Source organism: Terrapene carolina, unplaced genomic scaffold (genome assembly GCF_002925995.2).
Source record: "Terrapene carolina triunguis isolate 2854851 unplaced genomic scaffold, T_m_triunguis-2.0 Scaffold454, whole genome shotgun sequence".
In the NCBI taxonomy this organism is placed as follows: domain Eukaryota; kingdom Metazoa; phylum Chordata; order Testudines; family Emydidae; genus Terrapene; species Terrapene triunguis.
In genome coordinates this window covers 1404254-1426579 of record NW_020664805.1, presented here as the reverse complement: position 1 = coordinate 1426579, position 22326 = coordinate 1404254, and the positions used below count along the sequence as shown (strand labels likewise).

Genomic DNA, 22326 nt, shown 5'->3' with positions numbered 1-22326 from the left:
CATAAATCTGTTTATCTCACGGCTCAGCTGTTTGCCCTATGGTGCTAATTCATCACAGAGACTCTGTGCCAGGCATGCCACAAGAGAGACCCAGCACCTCCCAGACAGCGACTGCCCAAGTCAGCCCTTAGGAGCTGCTCGTCACAGTGGGCCTGCTGGGAACAATCAGAGCCCACTCACCATACGCTACTGCTTTTGCTGCTGCTACTGCTGCTGCCTGGCTTCCAGCTCCTGGGTCACAAGGGAAGAGAGTCACGGCTCTGAGATGGGGAACGCAGCCCCACAGGCCCATCGGCTGGGCTAGTCAAGCACATTTACCTGCAACCCCTGGGACACCTGCAACTCCAGGGAGACCCCCAACTCCGGGCACCAGGCCTCCGAGACCTCCGACTCCGGGGATGCCAGCAGCACCAGGCACGACGCCAGCACCTGCAGAGAGCACAGAAGCCAGACGATCATTGGCACTCTGGTGCAGAGAGTGCAGAACGGCCCAAACCCCGGGAGAATCAGTAGTCAGGTTACAAAGTCAGGGCCCACTCCGGAGTGAACGGAGCAGTAAGCTCCCCGCAGCGTCCCGGAGGGGCCCCGCTCACCAGGCATCCCTGCCGGTGCCCCTGTCGGCACAGTGAGGCCGGGCCTCCCAGCCCCCAGCTAGGCAGGGCTCGCAGGGAACATTGTTCTCTCTGGCTTCGCTGTGTCGCCCCATGCACCAGTCGTTACGTCATTCGTGGTGCACTGGGCCGCACACACTCTCCCAGCCGGACGCGAGGCCTGGCCTGGCAGTGCAGGGCTGGTGGAGCATGCCCAGACTGAGGTGCTGGCTGCTCTGCTGGGCCCATTAGTCCCTGTTGCCCTGTATCGTTGCTGATTCTAACACCACAATGGCGTGCTGCTGCCCGAGAGGCCTGGGACAGAGCAGCCCACATGCCCCCCGCCGGCCAGAGCGGTGCAGGATGTGTGAGCACACACATGATGCCCACCCCCTCCAGGGGTGGCAGGGGAAGTCGCTCCCATGCTCTGCTCCTGGGAGTCCCCCAATGGGACACCAGCGCCTGGCCTTCAGGGGATCCCTCTCCTGGGTCTCCATCTTGGTTCACTGGTCCCCCAGTGGGACCTTAACCCTGCCCTGGGGCACCCCCAGCTCCACATCCCTAGGCTTTCCCCACTGCCCCACGCTCTGAGCTGCAGGCCCCACCTGGTCTGCAGTGCCATGGCTCACAACAATGGCTCTGCCAGGCTGTACTGGGCGGTGCAGGGACAGTCTGAGGGGCTCACCCCAGAGCTGTGGTTGGCAGGTCAGTGTGGGGGTCTCAGGCTTTTGTCTCGATGCCCCATCGCTTCCTGCCTCCTGCTCACGTGCGCTCTAGCCCACAATGGCACCCCAGGGCTGGGGTTTGCAGCAGCCGTGGCTCCTTCGCAGGCTGAATGGGAACAGGGGTCCCTGGTGCTGCTGCCCAGGGATGGAGCCGGGGTCTGCAAGGGGCAGGTTTATCCATCCGTCTCCATCCTGCCTTCCCGAGGGAGCCCGTTACCCGCCTGGCTTCTGCCAAACACACCACTTTCGTGGTGCGGGCCCTGCAGTGCCACTCTCTAGCATCTTGGCCCATGCCCATCACCATGGCATCTAGGCTCAGGCAACTCACCATATTTAGCTGCTGCTTTAGCTGCTGCTACCTGAGCTCCAACTCCTGGAGACACAAACATGGAGACGTTCAGGGATCTGGACTTCATCACATGCCAGCAGAACAGCTGCCCCCAGGCCCCCTCGGCCACCCCCCACCCCTCTTGGGTCGCTGTCACGGAGTGTGGGGGGACACAAGGCCCTGCACCCCCGGCTTCCTGCGATTCACCATGACTCTCAGCCAGCCAGTAAAGCAGAAGGTTTATTTAGACAACAGGAACACCGTCCAAGACAGGTCTTGCAGGCACAGACAACAGGATCCCCCCCAATTAGGTGCATCTTGGGGTCCCAGGGCACCACAGCCCCTTCGGGGGGTCAGAGCCCCGTCTCCCTCCCAGCCATTCCACCAGCCAGCTCTGAAAACTCCCCCTCCAGCGACCCCTCCCACAGCCTTTGTTCAGTTTCCCGGGCAAAGGTGTCACCTGGCCTCTAACCCCTTCCTGGGTTCTCATGTTACATGCTCAGGTATCTTCCCTCAAGGCCAGTCTCCCATCCCTCAATGCAGACCGTCCTAGCCACACTCCCCTGCCTTCCCAGCCAACACTCCCCACTCAGCATTCAAAGACCACATTACAAACAGTCCCAGTTCGTCACACTCGCCCTGTGATGCGAGGGGAACTCGCCCTTGGTGTCTGTGCAGGCGCCGGCCCTGCAGCAACCTGGCCTCTCCCCCATGAAGAGGCTCAGAGTCAACCACTGCCCAGACACCTGGCCCCAGGGCGGTTCTTCTCCACACCAAGAGGAATTCCACCGCCACGCACCTCCCCCGCCCCTGGAGCCAGCCCCATGCACCCTCCCCCCAGAGTCAGCTCTTCTCCCCTGCCCCAGCCATTTCCTCTCCTCTAGAGTTAGCCCCCCACTTCCCCAGAGCCAGCCCCATGCCCGTCCCCACAGAGCGGCCGCAGTCTGAGCAGACTGGGAGGAAGGCTGGCTGGCCAGTGGCAGGGCCTGGCTCAAGGCCCCATTCCTGTGCCAAGGAGCGTGGGAGGCTCTAGGCAGCTGCCCCCTCGGCTCGGAGAACTGCTCCCTGGGAAGAGGCCAAGCAGCGCACCTGTCCCCGTGGGGTATCCTGCCTTTCCCGCAGCACCAGCACCTAGCCCGCCTGGTCCGTACCCTGCAAGCACAAAAAGCAGAGGACTCTGTTAGTCCCTCCCATCAACTCAGGTAGCTGTGACAGGAGCGGGCAGCCCAGAGGGCAGGGCCTGCCGCAGCCTGCTAGGGGGGAGCCAGATTTCCAGAGGTGCCAATCCAAACATCTCTGAGTGAGGCTGGCTGCGGTGTGAGGCGTGTCCTCAGCGCTCAGCTCTCCGAGCCGCCGGAGGGAGCGAGGCTGGGGCCTCAGCACATCTGGCTTACAGCCCTGCACTGCCGGGATGCCAGGAATCCAGGGAGATGGCTCCAGTTCGGGCCAGCCTCCAACTGGGAGATGTTCACAGTTGTCAGCATTCTTCCTCCCCGGCTAGTTGGGCCAGGGAGGCGGCTGCTCTGCGTGGGCCTCCAGGCCAGGAGACTTGCACTCAGGTCTCAGGTAACAAAGTACAGCGATAAACAAACCCTGCCCTCCTCGTGGAGCCCCTGGTCTGGCATTGCAGGCCCACAGCAGGGCAGAGAAAAGGCAGCTGTGAGCCATCTTCACCTTCCCCAATGCTGGGTCACCAGCGCTGCCCTGGTCCCAGCTGCTCACAGCCCCAGGGGTCACTCAGGCAGCCAGGAATCCCAGGGACACCCTTTTGCACAAGAGGATGGAAGCGGGTGCCTGAGGGTTAAAAGCTGCCTTGTGCTGGGAGAGCAGTGCTCAGCACCCCCGTCTCCAGGCTAGGAGCTTGTCAGCATGACAGTGAGCAGCCCCAGTGCTCTCTGCTTGGCGTGTCTGGCGCTGTGCGTCCTGAGACCCTCCCAAGGTGGGAGGCCAGGTCGTGTGGGCAGGCAGCTGGCACTCCAAAGGCAGAGCTTTTTCTGAGCTCGGGGCTCACACGGGATGTCTGAGCAGCCCCCGAACCGCCTGCAGCCTTGTGCAAACCTTTCTATGAGCTCGCCAGGCCTCTCTAGACACCAGCTGCTCGGGGATTTGGTACCAGCTCACAGCCTGGCTGGCCACAGGTCTCAGCTCCTAGGAGATACCTCCCATCAGTCATCCCAGATGGGTGTTGGCTCGGACCCCTCTGAGGTTTGGAACGGCTATGGACTCATCCAACGCTATCCAACGCTATGGACTCATCCCTCGTCTCTGCTGGGAAGCCGCGTTTAGGGTTAGAAGGGGGAAGTCACTGAACCCTTGTGACCAGAGGCCCTGACCTCATCCTGGGAGGGCTGAGAATGAAAGAGCACTCACCGTAAGGCAGCTTTCCAGTGCTGTAGGGCAGCCCATAGCCACCTAGCAAGAGAAAACACACGGAGACGGGAGTGAGTGCAGCAGCCGGTGCGTGTGAGCTCCATCCCACCTGCCCTGCAGGCCCTGGGGCACCGGGCCCCTGCCGCAGCCAGGCAAGACCAGCACACCAGCCAGGCCATTCCAAGCCCTGCTCTGCTCCACTTCAGAAGTGCCCCATTTGCCAGCACTCTGTGGAACATGAGCTGTCCAAGCTTAACTGCAAAGGAGACTGTCTCAGAGCCACCCCTTCCTGTGGCAAGCCCTTGCAGACTCCACTTCCTGCCAGCCGCTGGGCCAGGGTAGTGCCAGGCAGTGAGACCCCCGGCCCCACATTCCTGGTAGTGGCAGCAGAACCCTCCCAGCTGGTGAGGTTGCCATTTCTCTGATGCTCTGAGGAGCTTCTGCCCCAGGCCAAGGGCCGCACTGCCCACAGCTCACCTCCAAGCAGAGCATGTTTCAAAGCATGTCCCCCAGTGCAGGCTCAGCAAGGGGCCCTCTGAAGCCCTGCAGTGAGAGCTGCTCCCACCCGGCTCCGTGCTGGCCACGGCCAAATGAAAGGCTTCGGTGGAGTCAGTCTTTGGGAGCTCCTGCTGAGGTCAGCAAGGGGGCTGGGGCAGCGTGCGGAGAGGAACATTGCTGCTGGGGAGCAGGGGGAACGTGCTGCAGTGGAACAGTCTCCTAGAGAAGGGCTGGGAGCCCCATCGTGTGGGAAGTCTGGACAAACCACACGTCAATACGGAACTCCAGCCGCCTGACTGCAGGGAATGGGGCAGCCTGCTCCATCTCCAGAGTGAGCCAGGCAGGGCCTGGGGAGCCCAGTATCTGGGGCGGGGACCAGCCCCTCAGGCTCTGGCAGGAGCAGATCGAGAAGGAGGAAGATTTAGACTCAAAGGCTGAAGAGAGGCTGCTGATTTCAGGCATCTCCATTTTTGGTGCCCAGCCTGAGACAACTTGAGTTGAGCCCACGTTAGAAACTGTGGGCCTGATCGTCCCCACGGCACTTCCGGGGGGAGGGGGGAGGCTTCTCCCCTGGCACCAGAGCAGTCTCCAGCCAGAGGAGGCCGGGGGGTGCAGGGATCAAAGTGAGTCAGAGCTTTATTGCTCATGTCTCTGCGGGTGGTGAGTGCTCTCGCCCCTCCTGCAAGCCAACATGTGGAGACCAGATTTCCCTGCGCCCATTCCAGGCGTTCCCACATCAACACGGCCCTGACAGAAAGCAGAGCTCTCTGGCCAGATGCTGCTATGTGAGCTCTGTGATGGGGAGGCTCCATTTCACAGGATTTTAGCAACCCGCCAGTCCCTAGGGCTAGTTGTCTCCACATGCCGCACGGTACCTTCGGAGCCTAGACATGCCTGCTGGTGGGCTCTTACTGGTGATAAGATAAGCAGGCTGGGCTGTGAAGCCATATTAGTGCCCTGATCTTTGCCTACCTGCGTGCGGCACAGACAGGGAAATTAAGGCACAGCACAGCCTGCTGAGAGACCACAGATTTAGCCTGGACTATAACCCAGCTCTCCCAAGCTCAGGCCTGCACGTGTGGGCCACGAGAGCTTTCTGATAATTGGCTCGGCAGTGGCGACAACGGGACTTTGTTTCCTCAGCAATCTAAACAGAAGCAAAAGGCATCGATGGCTGCATTACTAGTCGGCTGTGTGGTATAAACAGCCTGGGTGGTGCACAGCCTGACCTCACTTGGAGCACGCCCACCGGGCCCTGGTTGTGGGATTCCAGTCCATTATCCCCACGGGCTGCAAGTAGGGATGCTGGCTGAGTACTGGGCTAGCCAAACTCAGCCAGCGGCCCAAGGAGCATGAGTCTATGAGCCTCAGACCACATGGCCTTGGCCAGCGCCCAGTGTGCACCAGATCAGAGCTGCTGCTCACAGAGAACACGTATGTAACTCAAAATGCAACTCTGGGCCGGCCACCACTGACCGCAGCCTGCGAAGGAACGGGATTTTCTCAACCATGCAGGGCAAAAGTCATCTCTGTGTGCCAGGCTGCAGGGAGCCTTCTCCTTGCAAAATGGCCGCCGGCCACTGACTCCAGTGAGGCCAGGGGTTCACCCACAGGTTCAGAGATGTGAAGGCTAGAGGGAGCACTGTGATCATCTAGGCCAGTAGTTTTCAAACTTTTAAACTGGCGACCCAGTTGAAGAAAATTGTTGATGCCTGCGACCCAACAGAGCTGGGGATGAGGGGTTTGGGGTGTGGGAGGGGCTCAGGGCTGGGGCAGAGGGTTGGGATGCGGGGGTGAGGGCTGTGGGGTGGAGCCAGGAATGAGGAGTTCAGGGTGTAGGAGGGGGCTCTGGGCTGGTGCAGGGGGTTGGGGTGTGGGAGGGGATCAGGGCTCTGGGATGAGGGTGCGGGCTCTGGGATGGGGCCGGGGATGAGGGGTTTGGGGTGCAGGAGGGGGCTCTGGGTTTCTGGGGACTCAGGGCTGGGGCAGGGGATTGGAGCGCAGGGTTGGGGCGTGGGCTTACCTCGGGTGGCGGTGCAGCGGGGGTGCAGAGGCAGGCTTCTTGCCTGTCCTGGCACCGCGGACCGCGCTGTGCCCCGGAAGTGGCCAGCAGCAGGTCTGGCTCTAGGCGGAAGGGCGCAAGCGGCTCCGCGTGGCTCTCGCCTGCAGGCACCGCCCCCCTGCTCCTACTGGCCGGGAACAGCCAATGGGAATGCGGAGCAGGTGCTCGCGGCGGAGGCAGCGCGTAGAGCCCGTTCCCTCCCTGCCTAGGAGCCAGACCTGCTGCTGGCCGCTTCTGGGGCGCAGCGCGGTGTCAGAACAGGTAGGGACCAGCCTACCTTAGCTGGGCAGCACCGCTGACGGGACTTTTAACAGCCCGGTCGGCAGTGCTGACCAGAGCTGCCACAACCCAGTGTCTGACATGGCACAACCCAGTTCTGGGTCGCGACCTGCAGTTTGAAAAACATTGATCTAGTCTGACCCCTGCATAGCATCGGCCAGAGACCTGCCCTGAATTAATTCCTGGTTGAACTAGAGCAGAGCTTTTAGAAAACCAGCCAGTCTTGATTTAAAACTGACTAGGGATGGAGAATCCACCATGACCCCTGGTAAGTTGTTCCAACGGGTAATTCCCCTCAGTGTTAACATTTTACATCGTATCTCCAGTCTGAATTTGTCTAGTTTCACCTTCCAGCCATTGGATCATGTTAGACCTCTCTCTGCTATCAGTAAGGGCTCGATCCTGTGAGGGGCCTAAACACTCCAACTCCCATTGTCTTTTTTGGTCCTTAGGGAACAGTCCTATAAATGGTATAGAGATGAAGCCTAGAGAGTTCTACAGAACCTTAATGGGGTGCTTCATACCTATGGAATGTAATAGGGAAGTGCTATTACTCCTCTGTATGGTGTGTCTTAAACAGCCTACAGAATCCCTGAGCAGGGGCAGAATTCCCTCCTCAACTGGGTGAGGCAGAGCAAAGCACTGGAGCTGGGTGGAATTTTTTTGTCTGAAAATGTTTCTCACCAAAAAATGGGATGAAGTTGAAAATGAACCACGGCTTTGGTGTAAAATGTTATTTTCAGGGATAGTTTTTGATTTTTCAGTGGAAAACTTAGAAACAATATGAAATGATTTTTTTTGTTTAATTTCTGTTTTCCAAAACCAAATACCCTGGGGATAATTTTTCCTAAGTTTCTCCCCGTTCCCCCATATTCTTTTCTCTTTTTTCATTTTTCTTTTCTCACTGTGTAACTTATTGAAATGTTGAGAAAATTACAGTGAAAAAAGGTGGGAGAGGGAAGAGAAAGAAGAAAGCGGAAAAAACATTTTATTGCACTCAGTGGCAAAAACAAAAATTCAAAATGTCAAAGAAATATGTTGTGAACAAAATTTTATTTTTTTCCCCAGTTTGAAACCCCATAAACAGGGAACAACTTCACAATTCAAAAATTTGCAAGAAATTGTTGATTGCTGCCTCTTGAAATAACCCACCGACAGGGCAAACAGATCCCTTACGGCCTGGGGTGTCCTACACCCCGCCGCTCAGGCAGCTGCCACCATCACCCAGCTTTGCACTTGGAAATTTTACCTCAACTCCCTTATTCCAAGGGCCCTGTCCTCTGGGCCGTACAGTAGGTGCTCTTCGAAGGCCACTGCGGGAAAACCCAGTCACCACAGCTCCACTGCAGACTTCTCAAACTCTGACTGTGATCATTACAAGTCAGCCCAGGAGTGAGCTAATTTAGAGTCCCTTCCTGTCAACTTCAGCCAGGTCACAGGCCAACCTGCCTCCAGCCGGGAAGCTCAACTCTCTCTCCCAAAGCTCCTCGCCTGGTGTTCCAACCCATACTCTCTGGTGGCTGCTCTTCAGTACTGCCTGGTCAGACAACCCATGGAAAGGGAGAGGGCTGCTATTCCCCCAAGAGACACAGGGCAGTCGCTGCTACAGAAAGGCGAGAGCTCCTTAGTCAAATAACTCACATGAAGGGTGAGCTCAGCCTACTCTAAGATTAAATGGCTGTTTGCTTCCTATTCTGGTCACCAATAAAAAGGCAATGTCTGCCTAGTGCAATAACTCACAGAAAGAGCCATCACTGCCTATGAAAATAATCCACACAAAGACCTGGCGCTGCCTAGTCAAATAACCCACCATAGAAAGGATGATCGCGGCCTATTCTAATAATCTCAAAGGGCCATTGCTTCCAGTGCTAATCAATAGAAAGGTAATGTCTTCCTAGAACGGCAACAAATTTCCCATAGAAAGGGTAAACAATGCCTAGTCAAATAACCAATAGAAAGGAGGATTTCTAGCTATGTAAATAACCCACAGAAAGGGCTATGGCTGTATGACGCAGTAGGGAGCTGGGTGGATTGACCTGGGAATGTCGTTTAGTTTTACTGGACTGTCTGCATGGGGGATGGGAGAGCAAGGGATGACTTTAGGTGAGGGACGGTACCTGAGCCTGTAACCTGAGCCAGGAAGGGGGGTGGGGTGAGTCGACACCTTTGCACTGAAAACTGGACAAAGGGGGAGGGGGAGAGAGTCGGTTGAAGGGGTTTTTGGTTTCAGTTTTGGGCTGGCTGGGAAGAGGCAGGGAACCCCAAGTCTGGGGTCTAAGATCCTTGCCCCCCAGAGGGACCTGGCTGAGGGGTCCTGGTTGTACCTACAAGCCCTGCTTGGGACTGTGTTCTTGTCGACTAATAAACCTTTTGTGTTACTGGCTGGCTGAGAGTCATGGTGAATCACAGGAAGTGGGGGGTGCAGGGCTCCGTGACAGGCTGCCTTGTCAAACAACCCCTGGAAAGGGCTATCCCTGCCTACTCCAGTGGCAATGGAAGGGGCAATCCCTTCCTCTTCTAAGAAACAAGAGCAAAGGGAATTGCTGCCTATTCAAATAACCAGTATGAAGGGTGATTGCTGATTTGGAAATACCCCACAGAAAGGATGCTCAAGGCCTAATCACTTACATGACAGAAAGGGTGATCCCGGCGGATTCAAACAGCTGAGAGAAAGGGTGATCACTGCCTGGTAAATAACCGGGAGAAAGGGCGAAGGCTGCCTTGTCAAATAACCCATAGAAAGAGCAATCACTGCCTATTGAAATAGCACATAGAAAGGGTGATCCCTTCCTATTCTCACTGGCAAGAGAAAAGACAACCGCTGCCTAGAGAAATAAGCCACACAAAGGGAGATCGCTGCTTGGGAGAGATGGATGCTTAGTCTAATAACCCATAGACATGGGGAAAGCTGCCTAGTCAAATAACCCACAGAGAGGGCAAACTCTACCTGGTTTAATAACCCATAGAAAGGACAATCACAGCTTAGCCAATACCCAATAGAAAGGGTGATCATTGCTTGCTTTAGTAACCTATAGAAAGGGCAAGCGCCACCTAGTCAAATAAGCACAGGAGGGGCACTCCCTGCCCAGTCCAGTAACGTTTAGGGTACGTCTACACAGCCGCTGGGAGCAAGGCTCCCAGCTTAGGCAGACAGACTCATGCTAGCAGGGCTCGAGCTAGCCCAGTAAAACTAGCAGTGTGGACGCTGCAGCTCTGGCGAAGACTCAGGCTAGCCACCCAAGGTCAAGCCTAGGGGGCCGGGTAGGCGTGAGCTCAGGTGGCTAGCTTGAGTCTCTGCCTGAGCTGCAATGTCCACACAACTGTTTTCAGTGCCCAGCTTGAGCCCCGCTAGCACATGTCTCTCTGCCCAGGCTGGGAAGCTCGCTGCCAGCTGCACTGTAGTCACACCCTAGAAAAGACACTCATTTCCTGTTCACACAGCCAATGGAAAGGGTGGGCGCTGCCTAGGCTGGAAATGGGGACAGTCAAATAGCGGATATATGTGGCCATCGCTGCCTATTGGTGTAACCAGTAGAAAGGGCAATCACTGCCTATTCAGATAACCCACAGCAGGGTGATTTCTGCCTATTCAGGTAACCCATAGAAAGGGCGATAGCTGTCTAGTCAATTAACCCAGAGAAAGAGCTGGCGAGGCCGAGGCAAATAACCCACTGAAAGAGCAATCTCTACTGAATCAAACAGCTGATAGAAAGGCCAAACAATGCCTAGTCAAACCATCAATCAAGTCATTGCTGCCCATTCAAATAACCATACAAAGGGCAATCGCTGCCCAGTCAAATAACCCACAGAAAGGGCCATAGCATCATATTCAAATAACCCACAGAAAGGGAGATAGCATCCAAGTCAAATGACCAAATGGGCTATTGACACCTAGTCAAATATCCTATAGAAAAGCTGAGTGTATCATATTCAAATATCCTATAGAAAGGGTGATTGCTGATTATTGAAATAACTCACCGAAAGGATGATCAAAGTGTGGTCAAATAAACAGCAGAAAAGGTGATCCCTTTCAAATAACTGATAGAAACCGTGATCGCTAAGAGCAATCACTACCTCACATAAAGGGCTTTCGTCACTTAGTCAAATAACTACGGGAATAATTTATAAAAAGGCAATCACATATTCCAATAGCTTTAACAGGACGATTGCTGACTAGTCAAATAACCTGGAGAGGGTGATCGCTGCCTGTTGAAATAATGCATAGAAATGGCAACTGATGCCTAGTCAACTAAACCATTGAACGGGCAGACTCTGCTTATTCAGATTACTGATGGCGATGGCAATGGCTAATAACAAACAGAAAGAGCTATCCACACCTGGTCAAATAACCCACAGAAAGGGTGAAAGCTGCCCATTCAAACAACCGGTAGGCAGGTCGATGGCTTGCCTAGTCAAACAGCTAATACCCAGAGCGATTGCTACTTACACATAGAAAGGGTGATCACTGCTTAGGGCACTGCGTACACTACAGCGCTTACAGCTGCACCGATCCAGCTGTAGTACTGCTAGTGCCGAGGGGAGAGAGCTCGCCCGTCAACTTAATTAATCCACCCCCAATGAGCAGCGGTAGCTATGCTGGCGTGAGAAACTCTCCTGCCGACATAGCGCTGTCCACGCCAGCACTTAGGTCGGAGTAACTTACATCGCTTGGGAGGGTGGCTAATTCACACCCAGGAGCAACACAAGTTGTACCGTCCAAAGCTGTGGCGTGTACGTAGCCTTAGCCAAAGAACGGATAGAAAGGGTGATTTCCGCCTACTCAACCATGAAAAGGGTGATCCCGGCCTACTCAAATGACACACGGAAAGGGCAATCCCCATCCCATCCTTATCGCTGCCTATGGAAATAACCCATAAAAAGGGTGATGACGAGGACGACCTATTGAAATAACCAATACAAAGAGTGATTGCTGCTCTTCAAAAGGCCATTGCTACCTAGTCATAGGCTGATCGCTGCCTACTCAAATAGTGGACAGAAAGGGCAATCAGTGCGTAGTCAAATAAACGATAGAAAAGACAATGGTTTCTGATTCAAATAACCAAAAGAAGGGAGATTGCTTCCTCTTCAAATAACCATAGAAAGGGGGATTGACACCTAGTCTAATAAGTGACAGAAATGTCAACCAACATCAACTGAAATAACTGTTAAAAAGGGTGATTGCATTATATTAAAATAACCCATAGAAAGGGCAATAAGTGCCTGTTCTACTAACCACAGAATGGGTGAGGCATCCTAGTCAAATAACCAACCAACCAAGAGCACCTGAGGCCTAGACAAATAACCATAGAAAGGGGGATTGAGGCCTAGACAAAGAACCTATAGAAAGGGGGATTGAGGCCTAGACAAATAACCATAGAAATGGGGATCATATCCTATTCAAATAAGCCTATGGGAAAGGCAATTGATACCTAGTCAAGGCAGAGCCCTTGCTGCCTATTCCAATAATCCTAGAAGAGGTGAGTGCTACTGTCACAGAGCTATAGTCCAAGGAGGAATCCCTTCAGTGTGCCAGAACTCGAAGGGGTCCCACTCCTCCTTCAGGGTAGACCATGTGGCCTCAACACCTTTGAGACTGAGCCTCTGGGCTCTAGCACTCCTGTTTCACACCATAGCTCTAAGATAGACTCCAGTTCTGAGACTTTCTGCCCTCTTCAGGGATCAATGAACCTCAGCAGGTATTTACAGTGACACCAGGCAGCCTTTTCAAAACAAAGAAGTGTTTATTAGTCAACTGGCATGCAACATTGGGAAGTCCTTAGGGTACAATAAAGAAGCAAAGGTTAAGGCATAGTCCATACTGGCTAAAGCAGAGGTGGGGAACCTTTTTTCTATCAGGGGTCATTGACTCACAGAAAAAATCAGTCGTGGGCTACAGACAGCCCCGTGGGGGTGGGGAGGGGGAGGCTCAGGGCTTCCCCTAGGCTCTGGGGTGGGGCCGGAAACAAGGGGTTCAGGATGCGGGAGGGGGCTCCGGACTGGGGCAGGGGATTGGGGTGTGGGAGGGGGTGAGGGCTCTGGCTGGGGGTGTGGGCTCTGGGATGGGCTGGGGATGAAGGTTTGGGGTGCAGGAGGGGGCTCTGGGCTGGGGCCAAGGGGTTTGGAGTGTGGGATTGGGGTCAGGGCTGGGACAGGAGGTTGGGGTGCGGGAGGGCGCTCAGGACTGGGGCAAGGGGTTGGGGTGAGGGATCTGAGAGGGAATTAGGGTGTGGGAGGGAGTTCCAATCTGGGGCAGGGGGTTCGGGGTGTGGGCTCCAGCCGGACGGCGCTTACCTCCAGTGGTTCCCGGTCTGCAGCGCAGCGGGGCTAAGGCAGGCTCCCTGCCTTCCCTGGCTCTGTGTTGCTCCCAGAAACGGCCGCCATGTCCGGCCCCCAGGAAGAGGGCCCAGGGGGCTCTGCGCAGTGCACGCTGCCCATGTTCACAGGCGCTGTGCTCACAGCTCCCATTGGCAGCGGTTCCCAGCCAATGGGAGCTGTGGAGCCGGCACTGGGGGCAGAGACAGCGCATGGAGTTTCCCTGATCGCCTCTGCTCCTAGGGACCACAGGGTCATGCCGGCGCTTCCAGGAGCTGGAGCCGACCTTATCTTCTCCCCACAGCAGGGCGAGCCAGCGCTTGTGGCTCCAGCCCCGTGGGGGATGCCAAGGCCGGGCTTATGGCTCCGGCACGGAGACTTGCTGTGGGCCGCATAAAATGAAGCAGCGGGCTGGACCCAGCCCACGAGCTGTAGGTTCCCCACCCCCTGAGCTAAAGCCAGGGGTCCCTTGACCATCCTGCTCTAGGAACCATCTTGGTTTCTTTTCAGTCAATTTCTGCCCCTTGTCTGTCAGTCCCAGGTCAGACCTATATCCAGAGCCCTGCTTGGATACAAAATTTGTATCCACATCAGATCTGTGATCTGCAAAAATGGTCCGCAGATTTGCAGGGCTTTACCTGGGTTTCTCAAAAGGCCAGTTCTTATCCTAGCCGCTGGTCACCTCTTGGTCCATTGTCCTCCTGCAGGACACTTACTGAGTTCACATGTTCTGCCTGCTGGAGTTTCCCATTGTTACGCATCAATTGTTTGGTCCTTGGGGTTCCCATTGTCATTCTGGATCCTCTATTGATAGGGGTCGGTTCCAGCCACAACAACACATTCATATCACCCCAGGCAGTTACGTGACCCAAATACCTCATGGATCCTGCTTTGCCCTGGGAGCAGCATTTAAACCCTTCTGCAGTTGCAATCCCTAGTTGAGTAAGTCCTGTCATGCATATCATTCATCCGAAAACTCCCATTGGTCACAGCTACTTAGTCAAATGACCCATAGAACAGGTTCAAATAACCACAGAAAGAACGCTTGCTGCCTATTCAAATACTGACAGAAAGAGTGACTGGGGCCTATTCAATTAACCCACCAAAATTGCTGCCTATGGAAACACCCCCTAGAAAGTGTCATCGCTCTCTGTTCTACTAACCCATAGCAAGAGCAATGCTGTTTATTCAAACACCCCACAGAGGGTGTGATCGAGGCCTAGCCACAGTAGCCGACTGAGGCCTATTCGATTTGACTGGAGTTTTTGTACCAGGGAGTTTCACAAGAGTAATAGCTAGAGTCCAACCTTCGCAGGTGGAGACCCAGAATCCTTGTTCTCAGGGCAGTGGCCCTTTAGAGCTGGGACAGTCTATATTCCGGCCTAGGTTAGACGGAGGTCCAACTAGATGATCCCAATGGTCAAGCTATGAAGTCTATGAATAACCACCAGGACCCAGGATGATGCCTCCCGCCACAAGGAAGCTGACAACTTAGAAAATATCAGCTGGTGTTAAACGTGCTCGGAGGGGCAGCTAGCCCCACCCAACCTCACTCCTACCCCCCACATAGAGGCACATTTTGTGAAAAATGCCTTACTGTATCAAGCCTGGGGGCTTTTGCCCCTCGACCCCTATTTAGGCACCCAGAAAAGTTTCCTGATTCAGTCTGGCCAACTGCAAGCATTCAGAAACAACAAGTCAGGCCCAAACCCCATAAAATCAGGAGACTGGCTTAAAAATAAGCCATGTGGAGGGTTCACAGGCAAGGGGAAGCTGGCGAAGCTGAGCTCAGAGCCTGTGAGATCATGGGAGACTTTAAACAACGCTCAGGAGGGTGAGACTCATGCTAAAATGGCAGGAATTTACAGTGCAGGGGTAGCACTAACCAAACTAGAGTGCCTGGGAGAAAAAGCCCTTCTTCCTGCCCGGGCTCAGGTGCCTGGGTGTGGGGAGCGACCCCAGCACTCTGACAAGGGCTGCTGCAGCTGCCTCAGGAGGAGGGTATTTCTGTGGAGGGCTGAGCAGAGAAGCAGAGGGACCCGTATCGTTAGCACTGACAGCGCTTGGTGGAGAGCCCTGCAGCATGAGGGGAGGGGTGGGGGAGTGCTGCCTGGAGCAGGGAGATGCTGAGAGCATGGCTCCCCGGTGGGGCTATCTCCTGCGATTTATTAATGGTGGCTCCCCAGTAAGTGGGTCAGCTGGCGGCGGGGCCGCATCTGGGCTCTGGGCCACTGGTGGGGCTGTGCTGCAGAAGAAGCCAGGTGCTGCCTCAGCCATACATTGATGGCTTGCTCGTTAGCACCAGGCACCCCATCAAAGACAGTCTGGGGCAGCGGCTAGGCGGCGGGAGCCGTGCTGTGGGGGAGATGCCAGACAGCTCTGGGAGAGATCTCACTGAGCGGCTCTTTGGCTTCCTAGGAATACTGCTCAGGAAGAGAAGGGCCCTAATGAGTGTAACTCTGCCTCTGCGGGAGGAAGTCGGCCTGGTTCAAGTATTTCTGCCTCTCACTGCGATGGGCCCCAGTGGGGGAATCTGGCTGGTCTGGCGAGGAGTTTCACATTGCACTGCCCTGTCTGTCTGGGACCCTGCCCAGCACCAGGGGCTCTCGAGGCCAGGGTCACCTCTCTCCAGGGAGGCTGCTACCAAAGAAGCAGTTTGTAACCATGGAAACCAGTTATCCTCAGAGATAGGGCTTAAAAACTACCCCTTGCTAACAGCCCTGTGGGAGCAGCTTCCCTGGCCTGGCTTTGACCCCCTTCCTCCCGTCCCGGCGGCGTCTGCTGCAGAGTCCTGGATCAGCATGTTGCACAATAAACCTTGGCAACGGCAAGTTTCCCCAGCCTGCCAGTAGAGACATTGCAGCGCTCCCAGGGCCTATGGGTTCAGGCTGCTGGGGCTGGGACCCACCCTACCTGCAGCAGCTCCCAGCCCTCGCCTGCGTGTCTCTGGACAGCCCAGCCAAGGCACACATCTGACGTGTCCCCGGCCCTGCGCTCGCATTCTCCTGCTCATCTCCTGTGGAGTAGGGGTAAAACAAGATGGGTCTCACCTCCATATTACCCTCGCCTACCCTACTGTTCCCCTCCACGCCCGGCAGATGCAAGGAGCCAGCCCTGTTCCCCACAGGGAGACAGAGCGGGGCACGGACTGGTGTCCTCACACATGGGAGGCTAAAGCTAGGTCCCTGGCCAGGTGATGCCTGAGCACAGCAGCTCTCACGGACTTCCAGGCAGGCCACTTTCTAGGTGCTACTATGGATGCAGGGCCTCATGTTGGAACTGTCACCCGCGGATCAGCTAGCAGCAGCCCTGGAGTAAGAGTTGCACCAAATATGGACATGTTTGTACAGCACCGAGCGCAGTGTGGTCCTGGGCTAAGCGCTGCAGTAATACAAATAATAAAGAAGAAGCCTATAGGATCCAAAGGAAAGGAAGAGCTGTTAACATGTATTGCTTGCCAGCCTCTCTGTGCCTCCCCCTGCCCCCTCCCTGCTCTGGTAGAGAGTTCAGTGCTGTACACTCCTTCCTGGGCTCGCCCTGGGCACAGGTCTTTCCTGCTCCCACATGCCAGCGCTCAGGGTCAGGGCCAGGTGGCTGTCCTGGGGATGGCAGGAAGGGCTGGGGCTCAGATTCAGGTCTAAGTGCAGCGGGAAAGGCGGGGCTCAGCTAGCAGAAATCCCCCAGCAGAGCAGCAGCAACTCCAGCTTTGCCCAAAGGCAAAGCTAGGGAAGGCTTGCCCCCTCCTGCCCAGCCCGGCTACTTACCTGGGAGCTTGGGGGCTTTGATGGGATATCCCAGAGGGAGGCCGGGCTGCTGGCCCCCGAAGCCTCCGAATCCTGAAAGACAACAGCAGAAACTCTCAGGCGAATGCCCAGTGCTCCTGCCAGCACCTGCTCCGTGAGCCCGCCACCAGCCGAAGGGGACCAGGGGAGTGTCTGTGGGGTGTCCAGAATCCCAGAGCAAGTACAGAGCAGAGCAGGAAGCAACATGTGGGCAGAGCTGGGGGCTCTGAGACCCTGACTGCAGCATGGGCAGGCCCTGAGGCTGTAAAGACATCACTTGGGTATATGGATCATGCAAATGAAAGCATGCAGCAGGCTGGGAAACCAGGCAACTCACCGGGGATTCCTGCAAGGGCTCCTGCTCCTCCTGTTAAAGAGAGAAACCGGTACATGAGCCTCACAGCCAGCCAATATGGGACTGAGCTAGTCCATACAGGCCTGAGCTGGTCCATGTGGGTCTTAGCTGGTCCATATGGGTCCATACGGGTCCATACAGGCCTGAGCGGGTCTATATGGGCCTGAGACAATCAATGTAGGCCTCCACCTCACCCAAGTCCCCCCCTACACCCTGTGACAACCCCAGGAAAACGTGCCCTCTCCTACCCCATGCACTCTTGGCATGATGAAGGATGCAGCCTCCTATAATCTCTGCCCAGCCCTGGCCGCCCACCCCAGCCCACACAGGAGCCATGGCAGCCCCCACCCCACTGGTACCTGAAACTCCCTGAGGAAGGGCAACATACCTGGGGCTTTTGCCTTGACTCCAGTCCCGGTGGGCACACCAGGCAGGACGCCTATGCCAGGGTAACGGACCCCTACAACACAGTGCAGAGGGAGCCAACTGAATGCAGGGCAGGAACACCCCCAATGACAGCCCCACCAGCCCCCCTGCATCGTATTGTGGGGCCGACCGCAGGATGCACCCACCCCTGTCCCAACGCAGACTTTGGGACTGAGAGCCAGGCACCTGTCTGTGTCCCGATCCCTGCTCTATCCCAACTCCCACCGAGCAGCTGCTGCTGGGCTATTCTGTTCCCTGGCTCAGATCCTGTCACTTCCTGTCTCCTGCAGTCTTGCTCCCCCTCCCCATTCCCATCCTTCTGTCTCCTCCTGAGCCACATGACCCTCAGTGCCCAAAGGGGTCACTGTTTGTAGCTACAGTTGTTACCGGGGCTGGCAAACTTACTACACAGAACACACTGTTGTCATAATATTTATCCAAAAAGTATCTTGCAAGGTATCATATGGACGGGTGACACTGGTCATTGATGTTGCATGATGCCCGTATGTTTAGTGCGTAAGGTTATGGAGCTGTGCTGGAAATACGGTACTATACTCTGTTTAGACCAAGCAATCCAAGCAGAGTGGGTAACATGTCTGTCCTAGCCAAAGGAATGCTGGTTTGCCTGTCTGCCTGTGTCTCCAGTGTCACTGAGCAAGGCCATGCCAGAGACAATGGAGATACACTTGCATCTGAGTAACAGGACAAGCCCATCGAGAGAGAATCATAGAATATCAGGGTTGGAAGGGACCTCAGGAGGTCCAACCCCCTGCTCAAAGCAGGACCAATCCACAACTAAATCATCCCAGCCAGGGCTTTGTCAAGCCTGACCTTAAAACCTCTAAGGAAGGAGATTCCACCACCTCTCTAGGTAACCCATTCCAGTGTTTCACCACCCTCCGAAAAAGTTTTTCCTAATATCCAACCTAAACCTCCCCCACTGCAACTTGAGACCATTACACCTTGTTCTGTCATCTGAGAACTGAGAACAGTCTAGATCCATCCTCTTTGGAACCCCCTTTCAGGTAGTTGAAAGCAGCTTCAAATCCCCCCTCATTCTTCTCTTCTGCAGACTAAATAATCCCAGTTCCCTCAGCCTCTCCTCATAAATCATGTGCTCCAGCCCCCTAATCATTTTTGTTGCCCTCCCGCTGGACTCTTTCCAATTTTTCCACATCCTTCTTGTAGTGTGGGGCCCAAAACTGGACACAGTACTCCAGATGAGGCCTCACCAATGTCGAATAGAGGGGAATGATCATGTCCCTTGATCTGCTGGCAATGCCCCTACTTATACATCCCAAAATGCCGTTAGCCTTCTTGGCAACAAGGGCACACTGTCGACTCATATCCAGCTTCTCATCCACTGTAACCCCTAGGTCCTTTTCTGCAGAACTGCTGCCTAGCCATTCGGTCCCTAGTCTGTAGCAGTGCATGGGATTCTTCCGTCCTAAGTGCAGGACTCTGCACTTGTCCTTGTTGAACCTCATCAGGTTTCTTTTGGCCCAGTCCTCTAATTTGTCTAGGTCCCTCTGTATACTATCCCTGCCCTCCAGCGTATCTACCACTCCTCCCAGTTTAGTGACATCTGCAAATTTGCTGAGGGTGCAATCCATGCCATCCTCCAGATCATTAATGAGAGGGATGAGAGGACAGCAGGGCACCAGCTTCCTGGAGCCCAAGCACTAGGGAAGGAAGCTTCATCTGGGGCAGGGGTGAGCAAACTACGGCCCGCGGGCCGGATCCGGCCTGTGGGATTGCCCCCCGTGGTGCTGTGGGCCCCGTGCTGCTTTCAGCAGCGGACGGCCCAACATCCCTGCGGCCTCTGGGCCCTTGCCTCCAGGCACCGCCCCCCGCAGCTCCCATTGGCTGGGAACGGGGAACCGCGGCCAATGGGAGCTTCGGGGAAGGTATCTGGAGGCGCAGCAAGGGCAGAGCACGGGGAGCCCTCCGCCCTCCCTCCCCAGGGGCCGCAGCACTTCCAGAATCGGCGTGGGGCCGGGACAGGGCAGGCAGGCAAGGAGCCTGCCCTGGCCCCAGTGCATGCCACTGGCACCTCGGAGCCCGAACCCCTTCTGCACCCCGCCCCCCAACTCCCTGCCCTAAGCCCCCTGCCTGCACCTTGCACCCCTTCTGCAGCCCAACTCCCTGCCCTGAGCCCCCTTGTACACCCTGCACCCCTCCTGCACCCCAACTCCCTGCCCTGAGCCCCCTGCTGCACCCTGCTTCCCTGTGCACCCCAACCCCCTGCCCTGAGCCCCCTGCTGCACCCCATACCCCTCCTGCACCCCAACCCCCTTCCCTAAGTCCCCTCATACATCCCGCACCCCTCCTCTGCCCCAATCCCTTGCCCTGAGCACACCGCACCCCCTCCCACACTCCGCACTCCCTCCCACACCCCAACCCCCTGCCCCGGCCCTGCATACAATTTCCCCACCCAGATGTGGCCCTCAGCCCAAAAAGTTTGCCCACCCCTGATCTGGGGAGACACTTCCCAAGAACACATTGCTGAGGTTTGCTGGATTATAAAAGGGAAGAAAGGGGACTTGGTTACCCGTCACTTAGGGGACAAAGGTCTGTGCATGGTGGGTTCTCCAGCCTGAGGGGCCGGAGATGCTGGTAGCTGGAAGTAAGTGGGAAAGCTGCTCAGGCAAAGACTGTAGCTTGCCGGAGTGAAGTTTTGCTCACTAGAGAGCAAGTTAGTTTTGTTTTGTTTGTAACCAGACCTGCCCCTTTTTCTCTTGCTCAGTGTCACTTAAATCTCTGTTCCTTATTAGTAGACTGATGCTTAGTTTTACTATAACCCATCTCAGTGCTGTGTGCTGAAGGGAGGTGGAGGCAGCTGCCTTGGTCATTTCTGAGCGCGGCCAGTGATAGGGGCTGGATGTCTCTGGGGATCTTGGGTCCTGGGGTTCCCTCAGTGTCACCTGGAAGGCTCGTTTCAGGCTGGCAGTCTGGAGGAGTTTGCTGGGGAGGCGGGCGGGCGGACTGGCGTGGCAGGGAGCTGACACACAGTCTCCTTCACTAAGGCAGAGGGGTAACACAGAGGCTTGTGGTTCTGGGCGCCCTGAGGAAAGCATCACACCCATCCATCCTTCCCCTCCCCCGCCCTCTCATTTCCTCATCTCTCTCCCTGCCCCAGTGCTCCTGGGATGGATGGACCAATTCCTGCCATCCCAGGAGCACTGGGGCAGGGAGAGAGATGTGTCCCCTCTGCCCGCCAGGGCTGCGCTCAGTGTCTGGGATGCACGATATGCCCCTATCCACTGGGACTTGCCTTCTTACAAGCCACACCAAGCTCGGCCATTCTAAAGCAGAGAGCGTATCTAGGTGCCTGGGGCCACATCTACAACCAGTGGACAGGGAGGGGCTTGGGAGATGGGGCCCGGCTTCAAAGGGTCTTGTTCTGATCCAGTCCAGGTGAGGGGGACTGGCTGGCTTAGGGGGCGGGGAATGGGACTCTGGCCTTTTAGGGGGCACCAGCTCCCATCTGGCCCCTGCGGGGTGGGGGACTGGCTGGCTCCAGGGAATCGGGGATGGGAGGTGGGGCTTTTCTCCTCTAGGGTGCGAATCTAACCCCCGATGGCAGTAACCAGAGACTGTTCAGGGTCTCCCATGGCCCTGGGGAGGGGAGGGACTCGGGCTCCTGGTGCTAGGCACTGTACAGCCCAAGCAGCCATGCCCTGAGGTGGCTCAGTGGTTGTGGGGGCAGCTTGCAGCCTTCTGAGGGCTGGTGGGGGCCAGCTCTGCAGCCGATGTCTCTCTCATGGGCAGCACTGGCACACGGGTCTCCGGGCAGGTGGGCAGGCCCAGGGGCTCCTCTCCTGTGAATGTGGAAGAGGAGCCCACAGTGGAAATGGCCTAGCAGGCCCCTGCTCCCACACCTGCAGGCTTGTGCAGGGCATGGGGGTGCTGCATTTTCTCACACACACTCCCTCCCCATTAGAGCTGGGGCTCTGTGGTTACTGTGATCCCCTGTCCCCGGGAATTCCACACCCCTCTTTGCCAGGTCTGTGGCAATGCCAGCTGCTCACCCCGTGTCTCTCCTGCACCCCCTTCACAGCGGCCACTGAGCGCTCTGGGGTTCACAGCCCCAGGCAGAGGTGGAGGTTTCCAGGGCCCTGATCATTCCCACCTCACCCCCAAGCCCCCAGCTCGGGGACGGGGGGAACTGCACCGGGTATCCCTGGGGATATGAGCCCCTGAACTAGACAAGGGCATTGCCGTGTTTTGCTGCCAGCGGTTGCCCCACACCAGTGCAGGGCTGCCCAGAGGATTCAGGGGGCCTGGGGCAAAGCAATTTTGGGGGCCTCTTCCATAAAAAAAAGTTGCAATACTATAGAATACTATAGTCTCATGGGGGCCCCTGGGGCAAATTGCCCTACTTGCCCCCCCACCTCTGGGCAGCCCTGCACCAGTGATTTGCCTCTACCCCCACCACTGCTTGGTTTCCATAGCAGCCGCCTAGGGGAGCCTGGGCCGTCTCCGCACAGAACAGCGGCACCAATTCAAACAAGCGAGGAGCTAAACCCAAACAACCCCTCTCCACCCCATGCCCCAAACCCAAACAGCCCCTCTCCACCCCACGCCCCAAACCCAAAC

At 56.1% G+C, this 22326-nt stretch overlaps 1 protein-coding gene across 1 annotated transcript in view; it reads right to left on the bottom strand.

Moving 5' to 3' along the window:
* Positions 1-22326, bottom strand: part of LOC112105072 (elastin-like) — an 89380-nt gene that overhangs the window by 56751 nt on the left and 10303 nt on the right. Inside the window, exons 10-16 of the mRNA XM_029913109.1 lie at positions 17690-17761; positions 17284-17313; positions 16929-17000; positions 4014-4055; positions 2733-2795; positions 1644-1688; positions 319-429 (exon numbers count right to left, since the gene is read on the bottom strand). Coding sequence (XP_029768969.1) covers positions 319-429; positions 1644-1688; positions 2733-2795; positions 4014-4055; positions 16929-17000; positions 17284-17313; positions 17690-17761 — 435 coding nt within the window. The remainder of the gene's footprint in view (positions 1-318; positions 430-1643; positions 1689-2732; positions 2796-4013; positions 4056-16928; positions 17001-17283; positions 17314-17689; positions 17762-22326) is intronic.